Genomic DNA, 26,274 nt, shown 5'->3' on the forward strand with positions numbered 1-26,274 from the left:
GTTGGCCCTTGAACAATGTGGGGGTTGGGGACACTGACATAGAAAATCCATGTATAACTTTTGACTCCCCCAAAACTTCACTACTCATAGCCTACTGTTAACTGGAAGCCTAATCAATAACATAAACAGTCAAGTAACACATATTTTGTATGTGTATTATATACTGTAGTCTTACAATAAAGTGAGCTAGAGAAAAGAAAATGTTATTAAGAAAATCATAAGGGGGCACCTGGGTGCTCAGTCAGTTAAGGGTCTGACTCTTGGTTTCAGCTCAGGTCATGATCTAGAGGTCATGGGATTGAGCCCCATGTCGGGCTCCGCGCTCAGCACAGAGTCTGCTAGAGATTCTTTCCCTCTCCTTCTCCCTCCCTCTCTACTCCTCCCTCTCCTCTCTCTTTCCCTCAAATAAATCAATAAAATATTTTTAAAAATCATAAAGAAAATACATCTACAGTACCCTATTGTATTTATTGAAAAAAATTCACATATAAATGGACACACGCAGTTCAAACCCATGTTGTTCAAGGGTCAACTGTATATAAAAAACATTATACATAAAACAGCATCCCCCTTCAGTGGTGGTAACCTTAAGTGGTTTTTTTTTTTTAAAGATTTTTATTTATTTATTTGATGCGGGGAGGGGCAGAGGGAGAAGCAGACCCCCCACTGAGCAGAGAGCCTGATATGTGACTCAATCCCGGGACTCCAGGATCATGACCTGAGCCGAAGGCAGTTGCTTAACCGACTGAGCCACCCAGGGGCCCCTTTTTTCTTTTTTTTTTTTTTTTAAAGCCTTAAGTTTTCTATAATCATTCCATGTGGATTACAACTCGAAAAACTCTTAGTTTTAACTTTTCCTCAAACGTTAGCACCAAGATCACTCCATCTCCAACTCTGGCTTAAGACCTACTGCGTTCACTCTATTATTAAGAATATCTAATTATTTTATTTTTTCTTGTTATAGAGTTTTCTATTTCTGATATGAAGTACAGTAACCGAAGAATCGAGGTAAGATGAGTTTTAGCTTTTTTTTTTTTTAAGATTTTATTTATTTATCTGACAGAGAGAGACGCGGCGAGAGAGGGAACACACGCAGGGGGAGCGGGAGAGGGAGAAGCAGGCTTCCTGCCGAGGAGGGAGCCCGCGATGCGGGGCTTGATCGCAGGACCCTGGGATCATGACCTGAGCCGAAGGCAGACGCTTAACGGCTGAGCCACTCAGGCGCCCCAGTTTTAGCCTTTTTGACTTAAGATTTAAAACCAAAGAACCTCTTGTTAGAGACAAACTCTATCAAAGAACTCAGAACCAAAATCCTCAGCAACTATAGCTTGGGAAACAACAGCTCACAGATAGTTTATAGAGTCACAAATACTACTGGGAGAGTTATACTTTGCCATGTACATTTCTTTTCTGAGGTGTTTTCTGTTCACTACATAATGAGGTAAGTAACTCTTTTAGACATATTTTAATTTGTCTTCTTTTAACATGTCTAGAAATTAGGTAAACTTTTCCCCCAGTGGTAGAAAGATTTTCCTAGTTGTCTAGTGTGTAAGTACAGTTTTGGAAAGATTCTTGTGACCCTCTCAACTGTCGGCCCCTGCTCTGTCCCATGAGCCTATGAGAAAGTGCATAGGTACTGCTTAGTGCTGTAAAAAGCTTATTGGCCTTAAAAACAAATAACAGCTGCTACTAGGGAGACGTTTAAGCCCTGGCAGAATTCGTCTTTATTTCTGACGTTACGTTTAAGTGATTGAAGAAAATCATCTCTACAATAAAAGTGGGGGATTACACTGCATTTCACTACTTCTAATGCCTGAGTCTCTAGTATCAGCTTCCTTTCCGTTTCTTCTTACACACGGCTGGCAATACGATGACAAACATACAGCTCTCAGTTGCCCTGCATGATCCAGGCCTATAAGTATTCTAATATAATTAGGTACCAAATCTGGGAAGAACCACGATGGAAAGTTAGTTCACAGCTTAATGACCATAAACTTGAATTTTATATATTGGGTTACACTGACCTCTAGAGGTTGCCGTTAATAAAAACTAACTTCATTTGAAAACAGTCGAGAGGGCAAAGAAGTAGAAACCATTCAGGGTTGCTAGCTTTATAGTGTGGCACCTTTATAAGCCCCACCCAACAAAACAATTCAGCACAATATTAAGGAGTAGTTGTGCTCCAGATACAAATTCTGAGTTAGTCTTTAACCTAATGATCATTGTTAAAGTAAGTGTAACGGATTTTTTTTTTTTTTTTTTTTTAAGAGAGAGAGCAAGAGAGCATGAGCAGGGGCGGGGAGGGGCAGAGGAAGAGGGAGAGAGAGAATCCCAAGCAGGCTCCTTGCCCAATGTAGAGCCCAACACAGGGCTTGATCTCACAACCCTGAGATCATGACCTGAGCTGAAATCAAGAGTCGCACACTTAATTAACCTTAAGACTGAGATGCCCAGGTGCCTCTGTAACAGAAATTTTAAGCTGTTCTAAGTGGGTATTTAAAAAAATCTTATATCGATTCTATGGAAAGGAAAAGGAAAAGAGAAGAGAAATAAAATTTCTCATCTTAAAATTTTAATGTTTACCTGGGGCGCCTGAGTGGCTCAGTTGGTTAAGTGTTGGACTCTTGATTTCTGCTCAGGTCATGATCTCAGGCTCCTTGGATCGAGCTGCCCGTCGGGCTCCGCAATCAGCAAGGCATCTATTTCTCTCCCCCCCTCTCTCTTTGCCTCTCTCCCTGCTCACACACTCTCTCTCCCTCCCTAAAATAAATAAATATTTTTAAACAATTTAATGTTTACATTATAGGGCCCTTATTTTATTATAAATACATAAACATGAATCTTTATAGCTATACTAATCTTGGTTTTTATTTTTTATTTATTTAGTTTTTTTAAAAGATTTTATTTTTAAGTAATCTGTATACCCAACATGGGGTTTGAACTCACCGCCCCGAGATCAGGAGTCACATACTCCACTGACTGAACCAGCCAGGCACCCCCCAACAATCTTGGTTTTTAGAAGTATTGTTTTACCAAAAATCCCAGGCATGAGCTTTTAGTTTATAAAATTGGGATCTCTAGTGGACACCTGGGTGGCTCAGTTGGTTAAGTGTCTGCCTTCGGCTCAGGTCATGAGCCCAGGGTCCTGGGATCGAGTCCCGCATCGGGCTCCTTGCTCAGCGGGGAGTCTGCTTCTCCCTCTGCCTGCCACTCTCCCTGCTTGTGCTCTCTCTCTCTCTGACAAATAAATAAATAAAATCTTTAAAAAATAGATAAATAAAATTGGGATCTCTAGGATAGCCTTGTAAAGGCCTCCCTAAAGCAAATCTTAGAATCTATCTGGAATGAATGGGGAGATTGGGTAACTGGGTGATGGGCATTAAGGAGGGCAGGTGGTGATGAGCACTGAGTGTTATACACAGCTGATAAATTGTTGACCACTACATCTGAAACTAATGAGGTACTATGTGCTGACTAATTGAATGTAAATTAAAAAAGATAATCTCTCTGGATTACCTTAAACCACTTGATATGATATGCATGTACGTTTCTGCATTCATTAGCCTTTTCTCTTTCCTTTTAGTTCCCTCTGCCACCATTGTCACTTTTGTCCATGAGACCTGGTCTTCATACGATCCCCCCAAATTGCAAGGATCCAAAAGAGAGAGAAAGAAATATTCTGAACTTCATATCCTTTGTACCTAAGCTCTCAGAGCCCGGAAGTCGATCTGAGGAGTTTAGACCATCACACAAGCACCAGGAAGCTCCGTTTAAGGTGTTTGTGGATCAGACTCTCATGTCCTCTGACAGCTCCATTTGGTCCAGAAACATGTGCTCGTTTTGGAAGGCTAGCCATCAGAGACAACACATGGAGAGGGAGGAGAACAGGAAATCCAAGCAAACAGAAGGAAGCGACAACATTTCAATCTCTGACTTTGAAAAGGGACAATCTTTGGGATTCTTTGGAAATTGTGAGGAGAGCAACTTTCCTACAGATCAGGAAGTGGATCTTGACTGCATTGGTCATGAAATTCCAAAAGCAGAAGAAGAGAATTCTCAACATGTTTCATCAGGAAAGAAAGAGGGTTCAGTAGCCAGAAACTGTAAACAAGACTGTGAAGTTGGATATACCGTGCCAATCAAGTTCCAAGAAGCCCAGCATTCAGAAATAATTCTAAGGCCGGATGAAGAGACTGGAAATGATCAGGCTGATTCCAAAAGTTCTTCAGCACAGAAAGGTGAAGCAGTTGAGCCAAATCATATTTTAGAAGAGTGTACTATACTTAAAAGTTTGTCCAAAGGAGTCCCTGATGGCTCCACTGAAGAGCTCCCACAAGGTCAGAGAGGCATGGAGAGAAACATAAAAATATCAGTAGCAAAGGCCACCAAACCAGAAATGAATGGAATGGTGCCTCTTATCCACATCACTTTCCCTGGACATGGACCTCCCAAGGAACCGGCAATAGCCAAACCGAGCCTCCAAAAAAGAAAGGGCACTCTTCAAAACAACAATAGCTTCAACATACTTGCACACCAAGAAAATGACAGGCATAAGATGAAAACCCACAGAAATAAGTTGGAGTCAAAGACCAAGACCAGTAACAGGACACCCCAGAATTTCATGATTTCCACTGAAGGTTCCATTAAGCCTACCATGCATAAAACCAGCATAAAAACTCAAGTTTTCCCTGCTTTGGGGCTTGTTGACCCCAGACCCCGGCAGTCACCCAAGTTTCAAAGGAGAATGCCACAGGTAGAAAAGAAGCAATTAACTTACCGGGCTCTGAAACCTAAAAAGCAATCTTTTCCTTGCATCTGTAAGAATCCAGGAATGAAGAAGTCTCCTGTTCCTCTCTCTGCTAAACCAACAGAGCCAAGACTAAATTACCTAGATCTTAAGTATAGTGACATGTTCAAAGAAATCAATTCAACTGCTAATGGGCCTGGAATCTATGAAATGTTTGGGACTCCTGTTTATTGTCACATGAGAGAGGCTGAACGTCATGAGCACAAATATTACCAAGAGATATGCTCAGCTCCGTCTGGCAGATGTGTTACCCATAAATGTCGATCTTCACACAGTGAGAGAAGTAGCAATAGCAGAACAAGATTTTCTCAGAAAAGACCACACATTAAACCTGCAAAGACTTCGCTTGGCATTAAACAAAAGAGCAAAAGTTTAATTTCTAAAGAAAAGGGTTACAAAGCCGTAGGTAGCAACTTACAAGACATTGAAAATGGTGATGATATTTCAGATCCAGAGTGGCAGATAAAGTCTTCAGGAAATGACTTTCTCTCTTCCAGTGATGAAGGTCAGCCCATGAACTTGGCTCTGCCTCACAAGCGGTCCACTGCACCGAATGGATTCCTTCCTGTTACAGATTTGTCCACTGTTGAAGAAGTCTCTATGGAAGAGTCTGCTGATGAAGGAGACATTTCTAACAATCAAATACTTGCCACGAGCCTCAGAGATCTGCATAAACTTGAAGAACTACATCACCAGACCCCATTTGTCCTTTCAGAAAATAGCTGGGCAGTGCCCAGTGAGAAGGGTTCCAATAAGCATGTACTGCAAGAAAAGCAGAATACAGCATCTCTTGGTAAAATAAATGCCAACCAAATTTTGACTAACGATATAGGGTTTGAAAGTGTTTTAGATAAGTCTGAAACACTTACGAGTTTCTCTTTCCAAGAGAAACAACAGAGTGCATCTTCCCAAGCATATCAACATTGGGGACATTCTTTGGATCATGATAGTTTAGCTAATGAGTCAATTACATATCACACATTTGGACAAACTTTAAATGATGCAAATTCAATTTCGCAAGAAATTCTAGATTCTGTGAAGAATGAAGAATTGACAGATGAACTATTAGGATGCCTAGCTGCAGAACTATTAGCTCTTGATGAGAGAGATAACACCTCTTGCCAAATAATGCCAGATGAAACAGATCCTGAAAACCTAAATCTTGTCCTCAGTAGGAGAGGAAAAACCACGCCAGAACTGGGCAGAGAGACAACAAATGTTAAAATACAGGTCGGTATAATTAGAATCAGTGATTCATTGAGGCAGGAAGGGTCCTCAGAGACAGTCTGGTTCAAACTCCTTATTTTCAAACAAGGAATCAGAAACCCTAAACAACTCAATAGTTTTGTCAAGGTCTCACTGTTCGGTTGCAAGTTTGGAATCCAGATGCCCTGACTGTCAGGCTAAGATGTTTTCTTTTTCTTTTTTAATTAATTAATTTTTAAATTAACATATAATGTATTATTTGTTTCAGGGGTACAGGTCTGTGATTCATCAGTCTTACACAATTCACAGCACTCACCATAGTACGTACCCTCCCCAATGTCCATCACCCAGCCACCCCATCCCTCCCATCCCCCTCCCCTCCAGCAACCCTCAGTTTGTTTCCTGAGATTAAGAGTCTCTTATGGTTTGTCTCCCTCTCTGGTTTCATCTTTTTTCATTTTTCCCTCCCTCCCCCTATGATCCTTTGTCTCGTTTCTCAAATTCCTCATATCAGTGAGATTGTATACTTGTCTTTCTCTGATTGACTTCTCTTAGCATAATACCCTCTAGTTCCATCCACATCATTGCAAATGGCAAGATTTCATATTTCTGATGGCTGCATAATATTCCAGTGTGTGTGTGTGTGTGTGTGTGTGTGTGTGTGTGTGTGTGTGTATACCACATCTTCTTTATCCATTCATCTGTCAATGGACATCTTGGCTCTTTCCATAGTTTGGCTATCGTGGACATTGCTGCTATAAACATCGGGGTGCACGTGCCCCTTCAGATCACTACATTTGTATCCCTGGGGTGAATACCCAGTAGTGAAATTCCTGGGTCATAGGGTAGCTCTATTTTCAACTTTTTGAGGAACCTCCATACTGTTTTCCAGAGTGGTGCACCAGCTTGCATTCCCACCAACAGTGTAGGAGGGTTCCCCTTCCTCCACATCCTCGCCAACAGGCTAAGATGTTTTCATTACACCGCCTTACTTCTGGAATTCAGCTAGCCCGACACTGCAGTGGCATCAATTTGGGTACATTAATATAGCAAAACTATTTATTTAAAGTAGGTCAATATTTTATTCAGTGAAGATGTTTTCCATCAACAAATAGCAGAGAGATAATTATGGGTAAAACATTGCTCTAGGTGGTATGTGAGATAGAAAGAAATGCACAAGTAGCTCACCAGCTAATTCCAAAACAGATATGAAGACATGAAATATGAAAACTTTAACACACAAATATTATCGGTGCCTACTGTGTTCCTGGCACTGGGCTAAGAACTGGAGACATGATGGGATACAAGACTTAGCCATTGCTCTCAAGGAAAATAAGCAACAATCCTGAAAAATTTAAAAAAAATTATTTGGCATGGGAGTAGGAGTGGGGAAGAAGAATCGGGTTTTGTTTTGTCTGTTTCAATTCTCACCAAATTACATGAGCCTCGTGTTCTACTCAAATTTTAAAGACAGAAATGGTAGGTTTAGCTGAAATATTTATTGAGCACTGACTCAGGCTATATCACACTATCTCAGGATCAGGAACAATTGTTTTAGTCAGTTGATCAAAGGATACACAAGGCAAATAGTTATATCATAGCTAGGTTTATCGAGAACTTACCATGTAGGAGTGAGATATGTTACATTGTCTTCTTTATATGCTTCATAACACTCTATGACGTAATGAGTCCCCACCTGGAAAGATGAGAAAATTGAGGCTTAGAAAGTTAACATAGTCAGTGAGTGGTGGGACCAGGCATTCTGCTTCCAGCCCACACTCTTATCACTACACAGTGAGATTATTCCTTGTCCTGGAACACCAGCTCTGCCCTCATGGTGAATTTGGTTTCTGTCGGGGGTAGGTAGTGATTCAGGGAGGCCTCCAGGCCTGGGTAAGAAACGGGGATATGTGTGTGCACACCTGTGTGTCTGAGATGAGTCTACCATTCTGCCATTTTAATTTTTTTTAAAGATTTGTTTATTTGAGATCGAGAGAGAGAGCGCGCATGTGCATGCACATGTGTGCACGGGGTGGGGCAGAGGGAGAGAACCTTTAAGCAGACTCCCTGCTGAGCCCGGAGTCTGACTTGGGGCTTGATGTCAAGAGATCATGACCCATGAGATCATAACCTGAGCCAAAACCAAGAGTCGATTGCTCCGCTGATTAAGCCATCAAGGCGTCCCACTGCCCTGCCATTTTAAATTTAAGCAAAGCTAACAAGCTAGTAAATATCAGCAGCCCGTAACCCCACCCTGTAATGATGGAGTCAAAACTGACTTTTTGTAGCCTTTTGCTTCCCAAGCAGTCCTTAAGTTTAGTTTGGATAGAAACATAAAAGGATGGGGAGGAGGTACACAGATGGCCTTTTCATTGCTGAGGAAGATATGCTTGCAAGGCAGTCTTGATCATAATGGCCTTCACCATGCATCTGCGTCACCATCATTTATTTTTAAGAACTTGTGGAGGAGATCAAAACAAAGCATTTTTGGCCCCGATCAACCAGTTGGAAAACATGGTCTAAGTTCTACAGAGATTCTTGTTCCCTGACTTCTAGGGCAGGGCCTCTTATAGCTTACTGTGAATGCAAATCACTTGGGGATCATGTTACAATGTAGACACTGATTCAGTATGTCTGGGGCCCGAGATTCTGCATGTCTAACAAGCTCCCATGTGATGTTGATTCACCTGTCTGCAGATTCTCCTTTGAGGAGCAAAGGTCTAGAGGACCAAGGATCGTCATTCTATTGCAGCTGGTATTGACCACACTTAAGTGTTGTGGCTGTGCATGAGGAAGAGAGAGTGTCTGTGTGTGTATTTGTGAATGAATGTGTGTATGTATATAGGCTTATGTATATATGTGTGTGTTTGAGTGTATGTTTGTGTTGTGGAAATAACTGAAGAATAGACAAAAGCTATTCAGAGCTCGCTCTAGCGAAAGAGTCAGCCACTAACACTTGTGTTTGGCAGAGACTCAAAGGCAGGCAGAGGAGTGGGAAACCTTCTTATAGGGAAAAAAGGGCAGCTTTCAGTATGCTCTGATTGGAGGCTCTTGGCAGGGGGAAACTGTAGGTGGGCTAACAAGAAGCATCCTATATGACTAAGTACGGGTGCATATTTGGCTTTCTCTAGTTGGTCCCAAGTTAGAAGAAAGGAAGACTTTACTTTGCAGCCCTCCCCTCCATCCCAGTGACTCAGAGTTTAATGGTGACTTTTCTCCTTGTCTCATTGTCCCAGAGATGTAGTAGTGGGTTCAGGATAGTCAACAAGGAGGAGAAATTTCTCAACTCAAATGAAAAGAAGACATTTTCTGAAAATAGTTCCAAGTATGAAGAATGTATCCTGTGGACAAAGGGCGAGATCCTTGGGAAGGGAGCCTATGGTACAGTAAGTTAAATGGGAAACATGATGAAACCCCAAATCCCCACTCCTCCTTGACCCACCCTTTCCTTCCTAATCCTCTTGTGCCCTCCCCACTCTGTAAACTTTTTGACTTGGAACTTTTTCAGTTGGAAGTAATAGGAAACCCAACCCAAACTGGCCTGGGGGAAAGGATGTTCACTGGTTTATGTAACTGAAGGGTCTGGAATAGGTGTGGCTCTGGACATAGCTGATTTCAGGGGTCAAACAATGTCACTAGGGTCTGGCCTCTCTGTATGTCTCCTAACGGGTCTCATTCTCAGGGTCTATGTGGTGGGGCAATGGCCAATGTATTTCTAACCTCTCATTCTCCTGGGTTCAAGTCCAGTGGGAGAGATGGCTCATGGTTCAACAGCTCAGGATGCTGTCAGAAGTTGGGAGAATCATTGTTGAGTGGCAAAAACAAAAAAATGTTCCTTACAGTTTTTGAATTGCATCAAAAGACCCTCTAAAGTCCTAGCACATTAGATAGTATTTACATAGATTGGTAAAAAGAAGACCGATGCCCAGATAAGACAGGCTATTTTCTAGCTGGGGCCATATCAGCAAGAAGCTGGAAAGACATGAAACCACTGAAGACACATGATGGGGTCACTGCCAGATTACCCCAGGACCTGCGTTCCTCTCGCTCCTTAGAGCTTTAGCACTGAAATAGGCGTTTCACTTATTTGGTGAGGAGTTTTCCCATTGTAGTCATGTAGATATCTGTGAGGTAAGAATTATCACCTCCGTTTTATAGATGAGAAAAACTGAAGTCAAAAAGATTATACAACTTACCCAAAGTTACATACCTGTGGAATGGTGAAGCCAGGATTCTAACCAATCCAGGCCACTGGACTCCAAGCCAATACGATATCCATTCACCATGCTACCCATCCCCATCTTGGCCCCCCTGAAACATTGAATTTGCTTAGGTTCTGTGCATTTAGGTAGGGATGCGTCAACTTAGAAAAAGACAAGGGTTTGGGAGGAGAAGGGAAAGACAAGCGTCACCTGAGGCATTTTGTGAACAGGTTATATCATTTAAATTTAATAATAAGGTTTGCTTCTAGGTATATTGTGGTCTTACTAGCCAAGGACAGCTAATAGCTGTAAAACAGGTGGCTCTGGATACTTCTGATAAATTAGCTACCGAAAAAGAATACCGGAAACTGCACGAAGAAGTAGATTTGCTCAAAGCACTGAAACATGTCAACATTGTGGCCTATTTGGGGACATGCTTGGAAGAGAACACTGTAAGCATTTTCATGGAGTTTGTCCCTGGTGGCTCAATCTCTAGTATTATAAACCGTTTTGGGCCATTGCCTGAGATGGTGTTCTGTAAATATACAAGACAAATTCTGCAAGGTGTTGCTTATCTCCATGAGAACTGTGTGGTGCATCGAGATATCAAAGGAAATAATGTCATGCTCATGCCAACCGGAATAATAAAGCTAATTGACTTTGGCTGTGCCAAGCGTTTGGCCTGGGCTGGCTTAAATGGCACCCACAGTGACATGCTTAAGTCCATGCATGGGACTCCATATTGGATGGCCCCGGAAGTCATCAATGAGTCTGGCTACGGAAGGAAGTCGGACATCTGGAGCATTGGCTGCACCGTGTTTGAGATGGCCACAGGGAAGCCTCCACTGGCTTCAATGGACAGGATGGCAGCCATGTTTTACATTGGAGCACACCGAGGGCTGATGCCTCCGTTACCAGAACACTTTTCGGAAAATGCAGTGGACTTTGTGCGTGTGTGCCTAACCAGGTAAGAAACTGAACAGGAGGAGGAGAAATCCCTAGAGAGTCCAAGATTGCTGACATTTCCCCTGCAGTTTATGGCCCACAGAAAAATCAAGCAGAGAGTGATTTTGTACTGAAAGGAATCATGATTAGCCACATTGGGTGATTGTGCTCCTCATTGCATCAGGGTAGGGGGGGTAATGCCTCAAGTAGCAAGTGTCTCAATTAAATGTCTTATCAGGGACAGACAAATCAATGGGTGTGTGAACATTGCTAAAGATCTACTTATTTATGAGTGGGACATCTTCTGAGGGACTGGTCATGGTGCAATGACATCACCTGTGCTTAGGTTCCCCTTTCCTGAGCTGCCTTTCCTCTCAAGGAACCAGTGTTCTCACCTCCTTCCCAAAACCGGCTCTCAGAAAAGTATGTGAGAAAGTCATTCATATTGAGGGATTGATATGAATTGACTGATTGATGACTGACAGATTTAATGTATCGGTCCCCCCAGAAACGCTAGCATCCAAAATGAGGGGAAACACTTGAGCCTTTGAGCCAAAGGAACAAATCTCTAATTGAAGCATTTCATGCATCAAGTGTGGGGAATAATTGGGGAAGCAGAAAAGTAGCAGAAAGTTGTCTGTTTTTTCCTGTTCTGATGCTCCCTAGTATCTATGGAATAAAATGTTGGGTAAAATGTTAGAAGGGACCTTAGAGATTACCCACTTTTGTGGTTTTCAAATTTTTCTTAGCCAGGCACTCTCTGCTCATATGAATTTCTTTTCTTTTCTTTCTTTCTTTTTTTTTTTAAATAGACTTCATGCCTAGCATGGAGCCCAGTGTGGGGTTTGAACTCACAACCCTGAGATCAAGACCTGAGCTGAGATCAAGAGTCAGAATCTTAACTGAGTAACCAGGCACCCCTCATATGAAATTTTAATTCAAAGAATAAAACATAAGAGCAGAGAGATGGCTCTGGTTAAAGTATGTGTGTATGTGTGTATGTGTATGGTGAGGGAGAGCTAAAGTGTAGGGTGGGGTGCTAGAGCCCACCCGCCTGGCCTCTATCCACACCTAGTGAGGCTCAACATTTAGTTGTACATGCAGGATGAGGAAGGCTGTCTTGCTTTCAAAGAAGTGTGCGTTCTTTTTCCTAGAGGAAAAATTCTAGTGCTCCAGCTTTAAGCAAGCATACAAGGCAAACTCCAACTCCTGGAATGGGTTCATTTTTTTCTTCCTTAATGAATCTCAAAACCCACAGTTCTCCCTACCTGCTGGCAAATGTGCCTCTCTCTTTCAGACTGTCTCTCTTTGCCATCATGTGTACTAGTGTCCTGGTTGATTTCAGGGGATTGCTCAGGACGAGGCAGGAACACATACTCCATACTCCAGTTGTGGGCATCCCCAGATGTAGACACCATAGGTGTTCCAGTGTGGATTTTGTGGGCAGAGCCCCAGGCACAGAGCTGCCCCTTGTTCCCCACAAAAAACCTCACACAAGAGACATAAAGGTGTTAGAAATATCACAGGAACCAGTACTAGTTTTGGAATTGGTCTTAGCTCTTAAGACTACTATAGTTGCTCTGGTCTGAAATGAACAATTATCTATTATTGATCCACAGAAACTACATGCTATTTTCATTTTTCTTTCGAGTTGTCATCATTCATACACACACACACACACACACACACACACACAGCTTTAAAGAGAAAGGGTGAAATCTTTTTTATGGCTCTCCTTTTGAAACATTGCTTCATGAACTAAGCAACACACAACTCATGCCACTAATGATAAATTAATAGGGTTGTTGTGAGAGTTAATGTAAATTGCTTAGCAGAGTATGGGGCACGTAATTAGGGCTCCATAGTTATTAAATGTTTGGGAGAATACTAATACATCTTACCTAATTAGCGTCATTACAAGCATAAAGTTACCTCTTGAAATTCTATGGCAAAGACCCTAGGACTCTAGAATCTTGCCTTATGACGATATTCCTTGGAGGTGTGAATAGTCAGAAATAAAGTGGGGCGGAGGCACTGCTAAAGATTCAGAAGTACAGAGGACTAGGTGTTGACCAGAACAAGGACTGAATAGATCAGAAATGAACTTTGGCGAGCAATAGGATGTGTGATGGGGTACTCCTACGGGCAGGTTGAAAATCTGGGAAGGGGCGCCTGGGTGGCTCAGTGGGTTAAGCATCTGCCTTCGGCTCAGGTCATGATCCCAGGGTCCCGGGATCGAGCCCCACGTCGGGCTCCCTGCTCAGTGGGGAGCCTGCTTCTCCCTCTGCCTGTGGCTCCCCCTGCTTGTGCTCTGTCAAATAAATAAATAAAATCTTAAAACAAAACAAAAGTAAAGTTCTGGGAGGTCAAGCCAAGGCAGTTAGCTTTGTTGCAATAGGCAGCGAAGAGCAGGGGACTGTAAAGAATTTGGGGCAGATCATTCCGTAAAGAAACTGGCCTTTGGGGAAGCAAGTCAGATGGCAGTGCATCGAAGGACTTCACACGGAGGCTACTTGAGACTAGAAGTCCAAGCAGGAATCCAGAGCTTGGACTTGGATGGCGGTGGAAGCAGTGGGACTATAAAGAGAAGGGTTCCAGAGGAAGGTGAATCAGGACTTGGTGATGGGGCATGACAGGACTGCATGGTTTTGAGTATGGATAATCTAAGAAATAATAGAAAGTTGTGAAAGAGGAGCAGGGGAGGGAATTGAAGAGAGCCCACCACTTAAGGACATTTTCAAAGCTGTGGGATTGGAGCTCAGGAAAGCAAATGAGATTGGAGGTCCATCTTTAGAAATCCGAAGGTCGGTAGCTAGAGTCATGAACAACTTAAGAGGGCTGAGGAAAACGTTATTGAAAATGCTCAGGGGAGAAGTAACAACAGACACAGCATCAAATCTAGCACGTGGCTGAAGAAAGGGAGGGAGGGGAACTGTCCCACAGCGGAAGAACCAAGAAGAGTTTCCTCCCAGCCTATGCAGAGATCGTTTGGAAAGGAGGGGGTAGTGAATGCTTCAAATGCTATTGTACAGATGACAAGGAGCGTGAACTCATTACACTTGGTAACAAGAGGATCGTGGTTAATTTTACGAGGGCAATTTCTATAGAGATGAATGGACCAAAGGGTAAGGTTTTGGGATAATGAATGTTGAAAAAAATAAAAGTCACTGGGTTTGGCTATGTTAAGGAAAGGATTTTTGGAGAGGAGAGATTTCTGCGTATTTTGAAGACAGGAGAAAGGACTTCCAAAAGGGGAGGTTTTATTTCCAAATAATTTATGGTCACTTTATCTTTATGTCCATTTTCATCTGGGCTATCCCGGTAGTTACCCCCTGCACCTCTCCCCACCCCCCCTCTGCCTCCACTCCCTGCCACCCAAATTATCAAAAGATAGCCAACTTAGGCAAAATAATGCCTTTGGAATAGGTCATTGCAGATAACTGTTGACTGGTTCACGGCTTCGTTGTTCACTGTTCATTGGCAAAATTTTAATTTGAGGAAAAATAACCTAAACCAAAATAGTACTAAGTGTATAACTGTCTCCCATTACTTTATGCTCACCCACAAGTGCCCCAAATGGGATTATTTCAATTAATCACCAAAACACATTTAAATTGTCTATATCTTTTATTTTTTATAAGATTTTATTTGAGAGAGAGAGTGAGTGCACAAGTGGGGGGGAGGGGCAGAGGACAAGGGAGAAGCAGGTTCCCTGCTGAGCGCAGGGCCCAACGTGGGGCTCGGTCCCCTGATCCCGAGATCATGACCTGAGCTGAAAGCGGTCACTTAACCAAATGAACCACCCAGGCACCCCTTCTTAAAGGCTTTTTTAAAAAAAGATCTTAGATTTTATTTATTTTGAGAAAGAGAGAGAGAGAGAGGTGGAGAAACAGTGGGGGAAGGGGCAGAGGGAGAGAGAGAATCTCAACCAGACTCCTCACTCAGCACAGAGCCCAACACAGGGCTGGAACAGACCCTGAGAACATAACCTGAGCCAAAATCAAGAGTCGGATGCTTAACCAACTGAGCCAGCTACCCAGGTGCCCCCTTAAAGGCTTTTCAGTTCTGAATTCCAGTGCCTCTAAATTTTAAAAGTAAACTTAATGCTAGTTAAAAGTGCATTAAATTGTACATCTACAAGTGTGGGTTTTACTGTGTATAAATCACACCCCAAACTGAGCAAAAGTACAATGGGAAAGTAGGGCCTAGTTTTTAATAATATTGACTACTTTTTGAACTATCACTATGTGCCAGACACTGTTCAAAACTTGTATATACATTATTTCTCTCAGGGAGTTGTTATTGTTATCCCCATTTTACTGATGAGAAGAGTTTAGGTCACTGACCTAAGCTCACACGGCTAAAGGCTTAAAGTGTGGACTCAAATCTGTTTGGCCAAGATTGTACATCCATTTTTAAAATTTTTTAAAGATTTATTTATTTTAGAGAGAGTGCACGCACATAAGCAGGGGTGGGGGAGGGGCAGAGGGAGAGGGAAAGAGAATCCTTAAGCAGACTTCCCACTAAGTGCCAAGTCTGACGCAGGGCTTGATCCCAGGACCGAGATCATGACCTGAGCCGAAATCAAGTCGGTCACTTAACCGACTGAACGGCCCCAGGTGCCCCTGTACTTCCATTTTTAAAGTTGGCATTTTGAGTCAAGTAGATCCAGTTGGGAGGCACTAATGGGGTGCTGTTTCTAAATTGTTTTTCCCTTCTTAGGGACCAGCATGAGCGACCTTCTGCCGCCCAGCTCCTGAAGCACTCCTTCTTGATGAGAAGTCACTGAATGTACATCCACTTTTCTCTCCAGTTCCTTTATAGGCACTCTGTGATTGCTTCATTGTGGGAATGATGGTTAAGGGACCTTTATTTTCCTACTATTGAGTCAACTCAACCCAATTTAACCAGATCCCGCACTGTCGCTAACTAAAAAGTTTGCTATGTATTAGCGTCCTCAAGCTTCAGGCATGGTTACACATGTATATGAGAACATTTTCTTCAACAGTAACAACAAAAAACCTATTCCAGTGTTTACACCTTTGGACTGTCCAGGAATTACAGTCGCTATTCCTTTGTAGGATTCTACCTTTTAGTTTTGGTCTATCAATTTTAATGTCAACTTAAATTGTAAAAACAAAAAAAAAATTGTTTTGGCTTGGTGTATACAGACATTTATTTCTTGGAAAGGAAACTAAAGGAAGGTGAGAAATTAAAAACTAGAGAGATGCTAGATTCTGTTCACTTTGGCAGCAATCTTAACTTTGCAGACTACAGGAGCCTCAAAGTTAACAGGAAGAGCTAAGGGCCTTGGCGTCTCATTACCAGAGGGTCCCGAGTTCCCACCTACAAGAAGCTGTACTGTTCGAGGTGGCTTCGCACACCTCAGGCTGCTTTCCCTGTAACTGATAGTATGACTTGAAGACTTCACTTATCTGCCGGGTGCATTAGGTCATGGCACATCTATAACTAGCTAAACCTAAGCTTGCTAGTAGGACAAAAGCTAGATCTGATCAAGGGGAGTGGGTCAGCATACAAATTTTTTCAGGGCTCATTTCGCCGGAATGAAGGACATCCCCAGTGAGGTCACTTTTTAATGATTTATTTATTTGAGAGAAAGAGCAATTGAGCAAGCAGGGGGAGGGGCAGAGGGAGAGAAAGAATCCTCAAGCAGACTCCCGGCTGAGTGCAAAGCCCGACACCAGGATCCTGAGATCATAACCTGAGCCTAAATCAAGAGTCAGACGCCCAACCGACTGAGTCACCCAGGTACCCCCTGAGGTCACTCTTCATTTCTAGAACATTGATAAACCTCACCAGAAAAAGTGGACAAGTTGTCAGAATTATTACAAGGCCTTGTTTTAAGTTGGTGGAAGAAGCATTGTTGATTAAGGTTTCTACTGCTGTGATTCCACTCATCTACTAAATTTCATTGACACCTATTGTTTTGAGCTATTTCTATAGAATCTTTTTACTGGCTGCTATCATTTCAAAGTGGCACAATTACAAACTAACTTCAGGTGTATTCTAACACCAGTTGTCAGGCTTTGTCAAGATCAAGCTGGTTCTTCAGAAGTTTTTGAGAAGCAACTGAAATGCGGTCAAGCTGAGATAAAAGATTTTACTTTGGTCGACATGTTTAGATACGTCTTTCTGGGTATACCTTGTCTGTAATTTGTACAGTTTTCTCATATTTGATAATTTAAGACCTACATCCCTCATTTACCTGTATATCAGCATAACCTGACAAAATGAAGTATTTTGTTAAAGTGGTTTTTAAAAAATTTTAGTTGGGATCTTAAGCATTCTTTAAAATCTGGATGGTTTTATCTGATTTAGGAGCAAATAGACTACATATGGGAAAGGCTAGGGAGCATATTCTGTACATGTGTATCATAGCAATGGACACATGAAGTTGGTGACAACCCTAACCCTCTTCATAGAATACTGAACACAACTTTGGAACAGAACCTTCAAAATTTTGTTTTCAATAGGTGACCCTTGGTCCTAAGAATTTTCTGTTGTTTTGTCATTCCTTGTGTTTAAGACATAACAGGCTGGAATTCTTTTATCATTGCCCAGATGTTTGCTCCCTTTTTAACTTCCTTTGGGAGGAGGAGGGTCTGAGAGGAGATAGGGAGTACAGTTAAGTGGTCACTGGAAGGACTAGTATTTCCTGAACTCTTAATATAAAAAAGCACCTCATTTAATTCTGTTGTTTGGGTTGGTTATCTCATTTTGTTAAATGATAGGGTTGAGAGCTAAGTGACTTTCTCAAGGCCATCTACCGGTAGGTGGAAGTCAGGACAGTCACTCAGTCATTTGTGTGACTTTACAGCCCGCTGCCTCTCAGATGTGTGGTTTATAAATACAGTTACATCGTTAAGTTTTACCCAAACAAAACCCCACTGTGATGCTGATTTAACAAATTCCACCAGTCCAGTTAATGACTTTGGTTACTTTAATGGTGTGAAAAGCTTCACCTTTTTCACTTAGCCACAGCTCTTTTCACCACTCACAATGCTTGTTTTTAATTATATTCCGAAGTACACTTCATTATGTACTGAATCTTCCTGTCTACTCCACCAAAGGAAATCTAACTCCCCAGAGTAGTTCCAACTCTACAGCACTTCCCTAACTTGAACCTACCTTAGTCCTTGCACGGGAGACATTTCTCAGTGGCGGAGTGAGGAGAGCTGCCAGAGTGGAAAAGAGCAAGCTCTGGAGTATGGGACTGGGGTATACAGGACTCCACCATCCACTTCCTCCAGCACAACCGCTACAGCAGTCTGAGGCCTTCTACACTGGATACAAACCACTTCATCTGCTCAATGAGCAGTCAAAAGACTCCATCACCTACCAGGTCATCTTTATTCCTCATCCGTGCTGCACTTGCAAGTATTAATTCAGCTTAAAGGTATGTAAGGTAGAAACTTGCATTTTAAAAAAGCTTCCCAGGAGATTCTGTCAACATTAAAGTACCCAATGGAGGCAGTCTGTATGTTCACTGGTGATCACTACAATTAACAGAGTGCACAACTGGAATGGCAAACAATTCTGAGGAAAAGCTCAAGTACTTTGTCCTACTGACATCACTTCTCACACTTGTGCAAAACTAGGGCTGGATTCATCCGTAGAGTAATTGCTCTTGTGGATTATAACTTGAAAGGCTAAAACAAAACTCAAACCTAAGACTGACCTGGGGTATATGCCCTGACACTTGTAAGGTCTAAAAGCTCTTAATTTCATGGCAATAAAAGAAGAACCCTTTCATCTGTGAGGCTCTTCACTGCTTTGGAGGGTGGTACTGGGGAGGGGGAAGAAGGCAGTTCATACAGCAGAGCTCAAACAAAAATGTACAACTGTTTTCATTATATTGAGAACAGCAGGGCAAAAAAAGAGGGAAGAAACAATGGAGTAGGATGTATTACAAAACGGAATTACTAACTTCAGTAAGGTGGAATTGACAGACTTTATGTTCCGAAATAAAACTCATGCAATTTATCATATGCTAATACAACAAGCCCTTACTGGTGTTATCAACAGAAGATTAAGACAACTCTCTTTCAATTGATTTCAAAACATTTATTTTACATTTAGGCTTAAGATGCATTTTAGAGAAAGTAACTTTTCTATCCTAGTTTTATTAAAGCCACTGCATGGCTTCAATTTTCTTTAAAGGAGAAGGTGCGGGTAAATCGGTGGGGAAGGCAAGGGGTTGGAGGGAGCAGCAATAATAAAGCAGTTTATGATTAAGTATTTTTTCATGGATAACGCCCCTTCCAAATGACTGCAATTCCTCTCTGCTTTTTGGGGAGGTGATTCAACAGTTTAACCAAGAAAATCCCGAAGTATGAATTAGAATGAACAACTTAAATTCTGGAAACAGTAAGCATGCAGTTTAATACACACCCAACTTTAATGCACCTGGACTGGATTTCATCATTCCAATAGCTAAAATATACCTCTATCAAGAATCTCCTCAATGCCATCTATTTAGCCTTCCCTGATCGCCCAAACCTTAAACCTCACAACCCTATGAATAGGTAGATTTTGTAGGTAAGGAAATCAAGGCACAAAGTCAAGTAATTCACCGCGAGGACATCAGCTACCAAGTGGTGTGTCTGAGACTAGAATACAGACAATCTTAATGAACTCAAAGGCCACACTCCTTGAAGACTTATGAAGTTACTCAGATAAAGAGAAACTTACATTAAGACCTTATTTCCCAGGGACTCAAAGTTATTTCTGATTCACATTAACAAGACATGTTAGAGCCTTGGATTTACATTTTCAATAAACAAATTTTATTAATAATTCCTCGTAATAGATACTGTCCTGAAATTCTGTAACTAATTAAATTCATGCCACACACACACATTCCTGTTTTGGATTTTCTATCAGCAAACATCCTATTCAACAGTCCTTGGGGGTTTTGAGCATATTCAGAAAACAAAATCCCAATCATTGCAGACAACAAACGAGTACAGGTGAAGTTTTTCAAACCAAGTGAAGCTGCTTGAAAAATACACCTTAAAAGAATGTATTCATTACTTAACAATAGGCAAATCAAACCAACTACTAAACAGGTTTTAAGCGAGGTTTCCTCGAAATAAGGGAATTAGCTCTCAGAATTTCCTTTGGGGTTAAAGGATCACAGTGAATGGGTGAACTCACCTTTATGAAAACAGAATTACTCCTAGCCATACAACAACCTTCAATGTATCTTGCTTATCAACCTATTCTAAAGAACCTGTCAGCCGAAAATAGATACTAGTAAATTATAAAGAACAGAAAAAGAGGAGTCACACAAGCAAAAGCTCGCTGTGCCCAAATCGACACTGTAGAATAAAAAATGGATGCATGGCCAATCAGACCTAAAACACTGAGCATTCCAGACCCACTGGCAAGATCATCTCTACTATAAAGGCAAACTTCCCTTACAAAATAAGCGCACTTCTAATTTGGCTTACAGCAATCAAATTTCAGATATTAGAGGAATTGTGAATTCTCAAATTAATACATTGGTATCATAACTTGGTACTCTAGGAGGGCAGAGACAGAATGTGCTGTTTTCCAATGCAAAGATCCCCATCTAAATCAGCCTACCATAAATACACGGGCACACAAGATTAGCAAGTATCATTCTGTGAGCTCAGTTAACGCGTTTCCTGGGTGTGGGATTCACTGATCCTTCATCTGGGTAAATGCAGTTAGTTAACCCTACTGCCTCCCAAGAAAGCCTCTTGAGCAAAAGATTGCTAAATCAAAGATTCTTCACAAGAGCTCTCAAATTTTTCTCAGCAGAGATCTTAAAAGTCACCTAGCAATTTAAGCACAGAAGTAGCTAAAGAAACAATTGCTTACTGTTTAGATAAAATGTGGAAATGGTGAGATATTTTGAGAATATAACTGTCTTCCTTCAGAGCTACTACCATGTTAAAAAAAAACAAACAAATCCTCCTTACTTATTTCCACAGTAAATGCAAAATACCCTAACATATCTAATCGACCCAAGATACTTCTACAGTACACAAGTCATGCATAAGTATGCACTGGTTTATTTCTAAGGTTGGTTATGGAATAAAACCCAGCAATTTAAATTCTCAAATATAACCAAAAAATGTGCTTAAAATGCTAGGAAAGGCAATTGGTAACTAACAAAAACATTTAAAATTTGGTTCTCTGAAGACGACCAGTCATTTCTTTAGGTCAAGGAAGACAGACCAAAGAAAAAAAGAAAGGTATTCTACCTAATTATAATCTGTTGGTACAAAGTCATGCAAGCACCTCTCATGATATTCCACATGAAACCACGGATATATCATGGTAGAAATCTGGACTCAACAACTCTAACCAGAATGCACCTGCACACACAGAGGAAGATCAACATGCATCTGTAACTGCTTTCAAAGACAAACCTAAGAAACAAACTTCAGGTTCAACAACAAAAGGGAATTGGGACATTTTGCAAGGTCTTACCGCTAAAGGATACTGCTAGTTTGGTACAGCAGGCCTTCCAAGAATGTTTCAGTGAAAAAACACTCTGCTTTTTGGTTCTGAAAACATATTTTAAAGTAGCTAAGGCATATATTTAGGGGGCACAGCTCAATACTGGAAAACTACTTAAAGAGGTAGAAGTAAAGCCTTACTAAGCAATGTGCTTCTGCATAAAGGTAACAAAACTATGATCTAGGGAAAAGACAACTGAAAAATGAATCACTCTTTTAAAGGATGTTTAAAGATAATGCTTTTTAATATTTCAAATATTAAAAAAAATCTCATCAAAAATGTAAATCACCTTAACAGTACTTTGCACATGTGGAATTTCATACCTAAATTTGATGATACTATTTTGGTTTATTTATGGCTACTTACAAGAAGACTCAATAATAATGTCCATTCATTGGAGTCTTTTTCTTTGGTTGAGCCTATTGGGACCAGGCTGATGAACTATTTTATGCAAATGAGATGGGGAAAGCAAATTAATGGTAGTATGAGTAAGAGGGGTTTTCATTTAATGGAAATGAAACTTAAAAGGATTTTCATATTCATCCCCATGGTGGTTTTAGAACCTATAATCCTCTTCAGAGGTTAAAGAGTTTGAATAGCTCACACAATCCTGTACAAATTACAACTGGCTGCCCTTTAATAAATAAAGTCATTGTAAAGAATTACATTTACAGAGTGAAAAGTGAATACATAGCATTTCAAATTCAATTTTGGAAGTACTAATAAGTACTGACCCATAACAATATATACTAGCTACCTTTTAAACTGTCCATCATTAGCACCAATAAAGATTCAACAAAATTACCTTTATTCCCACATCTCAAAACAATTCTGCAAATTCTTAGTGAAGTTTAAGTGTAGTCACAGACCTTAAATATTCACATTGTTTTCTATGTCATACTGAAAATAAGTTCACTACTTTTTTGGATATTCTTTACAAAATCTTATTAAAATTCCTGGTATTATCATCCCCCATTATACAGTAGCACGACCACCCTATGTCGTTTCACATGATAGCTCCTTAGAGGTTTCACATCTAAATTACCAAGAACAAAACCCTTCCCCGCCCTCATCTTGCACTCAGTTTAATTCTATACTAGTCCTCGGATTATGTACCACTGTAAAAGTATAACTGTATCAAAATTACCATGTTTATGGATACAATAATATGCCATACAGAGCAACAAAGTTACATGTAATGACAAAGATTACTAAAGTTATGCAAGACAAAGAACAAATGTTAGGACATGCTAGCTAGGCAAAGTCCCTAGAAAGAGGCTCCTAGTATCCTAAATTCAAATAACATTGACAAAATAATGAACAATTATCTTAAAAAAATTATAAAGCTACTGGCAAATTAGGTAATCGCTAAATAAAGGTAGAGCACGAGATTAAATGCTCTAATATTTACAACTGCAACATACTTGAGTAAAATTACAATTGTGCACATATCAGTGGCTTTGTAACAAAAATAATTCATATACATAGAAGAAAAAATTAAGACAGTTTTCAGTTCAACGAAAAGTTGAAAATTCACCCCATCTAAAGACACTCAACAGCTCAAAGATTTACCACAGAATAAATTCAAGATTAGCTGATAAACCGGAGCCACATTACTGGTGTTTAAGACAGATTTTAAACAAGTTAAAGTCTACTGTTTGTTCAGAAGTTAGATGACTGTGCAAACTTGACCTCAACAGGAATATACTGAGATGTGCAAACAAATGTAAAACCTCCACTAGCTGGTTTACCTGGAGGCTAACCCTTTTTTCTCACAGAGCTTCCTGATAACAACCATAAGCTATAAATACAGGTACAATGCACAGTCAGTGATCTTTTCTTTTTATTTATTGTTAGAATATAAAACAACTGAGAGAGCAACAGGTAATTTCGTTTCTATAAGGAAGACTGCATTTACCTGAAAAAGAAATATGGCATCACACACAAACACACTTCATGGGAGGAGTATGTTTAAGAATATGGTGTCATTCTGAACACTAAAGGAAAAGCAATCCCTGTTTACTGTTAAAATATGTAGTGTTAAAGTTCTTTATTTAGGAAAAAAACTTACTAGTTCTTCACTATATAAGTTTTGTGGATTAAGTTTTCAAATCACAGTAATCTACATAACCATTATTAACAGCTCTGTGTTTATAGTACTGCAACAAGCCGACAAACATTTCAAATGCACTTCACATCAAGAGTATGTAAACTTTATTTTTTCCTCTTCAAGCCTTCAGAAAATTAGGGGCTATTTCAGCAGCCAACCTGGTCAGAAGCTCTGAAGGCAAAAGTTCAGTGCCTCACAGTATAAATACATGACCATCTGTGGCACTGCATACCCATCTGGTAGTGAAGTGTCCCCCTTCAGTGGCTTCCAGTAAGGCCTAGAGTTTAAGGTTAACATGAAAAAGTGCCACCTTTGTTTTAGATTAGTGATGGACTCTGACAAGATAAAATAAAGTTATATCGTTATACTTACAAGCAGCTCCAATCCTGAGTATTTATGGTAATATCTAAACATACAAAAATGTATGTACATTTTTCTCCACTTTCTTGTAAACAGTTGTCAGTACACTGTTTTATCCCTTTATCATTGAAACATGCAAATCATACATACAAGTATAAATACACAAAAGAAACCAATTTACACTCATTCAAAAGCCAAGCAACAACAACAAAAACAGCTACAGTATTCAAATTATAAATAATGAATGCTTGAGGCATCTTATATTCCTAGAAGCAGCCAGCCATTCATCCTAATGTTCTTAGCTGCAATTGTGGAAATACTGAGTTTTGCACCTTCCATGCTTTTACAGTATTTTTAACACTATCATATGTGGAGATAAAGACTTGTTTACTATCATCTCTTCTTTTCAGAATGAAGAATAAAGCAGCACTTACAAATATTGATACAGTGGCAGCAAGAGCAGGTGTTACCACTGCTAGATCAGGAGAAAGTTTTCCATTCTAACCATTTTTAAATTAGAAAAGTAAAGGAAAAATGGACCTAACCAAATGATCACATGTTCATCCCTTGGGCACTTAACAGCGAGTCCAGCATGTCGAATGTGTCTTTGTAGTCCATATGCTGGCTGTTTGCACTGTACTCGTGATTGACATCAGGACCGTGGGTCTCCACTGGCTTCTTGTCCAGTTTCACGAGGGTGCTGAGATGTCCGTAGCCCACCTGGTATGTGACAGGGGGAGGAGGGGGTAAGGGATGGTTAAAAACAGAGTTGTGAGAGGATATATACTGCTTAACAGAGGAGGAAGAACTAGATGAACTACCTGAACTTTTGGAACTTTTGCTCATTTTGGAGTGGTGGTTGTGAGATGCATCATTGACATGCAGCTTCTTCCTTGAAGAGCTGGAACTAGAGGAAATGCCATCACTGCTCAGGCCGACGGGACTCCTCAGAACAGTGGGTGGTATTCCATCAGCACTGTGTTTACTGCCACCACTGCTGCCGCCACTATGTGAATGGGAATGCTTGTGACTGCTAGGGTGGTGGCGGTTTGAGGGGTGGTCCTTGTGCTTCTCCTTATGGTCTCTGCTAATATGTGGGCTCGAATGCTTGCTCTTCCCACTGCCCTCATCGGAAGAGCTGTGTCTTTCTGAGGAAGACACTTTGATTTTCATTTTCAGTTCTTCTTTACTAGCACTCTTATCAGTGGGTGGTATTGGAATCCGTAATTTCAGTGATCCGCTCTTTTCCTTCTTTTCCGCCATGTATTTTTCAGGTTTTTCTGTATTTGTGATGGGAATTTTCATTTTAATGGGAGAAGTGACAGAACTGCTGCTGGCTGGCTGTGACTGCACGTGTTTGTGTTGCTGTTCTACTTGGGCAGCTACATAATGATCTCTTACATCCAGATCAAGGGTTTCTAGCTTACGCTTTTCTCTATATTTATCTAAAGACATTTTCTGAGGAATTACTCCAGGAGTAGCAGAAATTGGCCCATGGTGTTTACTGCTCCCTGCTTTATGAGCATATTCTTGCTTCATGGATGGATGATCGGAAATTTTGTCCGGTCTGTGATGTAATCCTGAATGGAGTGATATAGAAGGTCCCTGCTGGAAGTTGATGTTGTACTGGGTACCAGACAAAGATGTCTCTTGTTTCTGTGAATACATCTGTTCTGTCCTTGCTGATTCTTGATGTTGAGGCCATTCTTGGTGTGATGACAAACCATAGGAGGTACTTGGCATTCCTGTTGCCAGCATTGACAAATTATCAGATGTATGGCTGTCTTGAACAGAAATATTTCCTGAATTTAGAGGTACTGGTGCAGGGAATGCTGATGTAGATGGTTTCTGAAAACTTGGGTTTGTAGGCACACCAGTAACACTATCTACTAGAATGGAATTCTGGACCAAAGATGAACCAAGAAGTGGTGTTTCTGAAACTTGTCCATCTACTTTTGGTTTCTTAGCCGCCTGATTAGCCTATTTAAATAAAACACAAAAGAAGCAATGACAGCAAAGGAATTTAATACAAATTTCCTTGCTTTATAAAAATCCATATTAAATATATGCAAATAAAATCACCTGGGGTTTAAGGCTTTATGTTGCCAGTAAATAAATGTCTTATTTAGAGG

The 26,274-nt window shown here is 40.7% G+C and overlaps 2 protein-coding genes across 7 annotated transcripts in view; one reads left to right on the forward strand and one right to left on the reverse strand.

Annotated features, from left to right (window-relative positions):
• MAP3K19 (mitogen-activated protein kinase kinase kinase 19) overlaps positions 1-16,018 on the forward strand; it is a 71,877-nt gene extending 55,859 nt beyond the window's left edge. Inside the window, exons 10-14 of the mRNA XM_025856911.2 lie at positions 965-1,008; positions 3,584-6,037; positions 9,250-9,399; positions 10,485-11,182; positions 15,883-16,018. Of these exons, the coding sequence (XP_025712696.2) occupies positions 965-1,008; positions 3,584-6,037; positions 9,250-9,399; positions 10,485-11,182; positions 15,883-15,949 (3,413 nt within the window). The 3' untranslated portion in view covers positions 15,950-16,018. The remainder of the gene's footprint in view (positions 1-964; positions 1,009-3,583; positions 6,038-9,249; positions 9,400-10,484; positions 11,183-15,882) is intronic.
• Positions 16,019-19,230: 3,212 nt separating this feature from the next.
• CCNT2 (cyclin T2) overlaps positions 19,231-26,274 on the reverse strand; it is a 41,165-nt gene continuing 34,121 nt past the window's right edge. For 4 of the 6 annotated variants that reach the window (XM_025856974.2, XM_025856965.2, XM_025856957.2 and 1 more), the window contains one exon: positions 19,231-26,122. In XM_025856974.2, the coding sequence (XP_025712759.2) occupies positions 24,695-26,122 (1,428 nt within the window). In that variant the 3' untranslated portion in view covers positions 19,231-24,694. The remainder of the gene's footprint in view (positions 26,123-26,274) is intronic. The other 2 variants (XM_025856989.2, XM_025856980.2) reach the window with 1 other exon arrangement.

This window comes from Callorhinus ursinus, unplaced genomic scaffold (assembly GCF_003265705.2).
Source record: "Callorhinus ursinus isolate GAN/ISIS: 27379988/994484 unplaced genomic scaffold, GSC_fseal_2.0 scaffold2, whole genome shotgun sequence".
Classification (NCBI taxonomy): domain Eukaryota; kingdom Metazoa; phylum Chordata; class Mammalia; order Carnivora; family Otariidae; genus Callorhinus; species Callorhinus ursinus.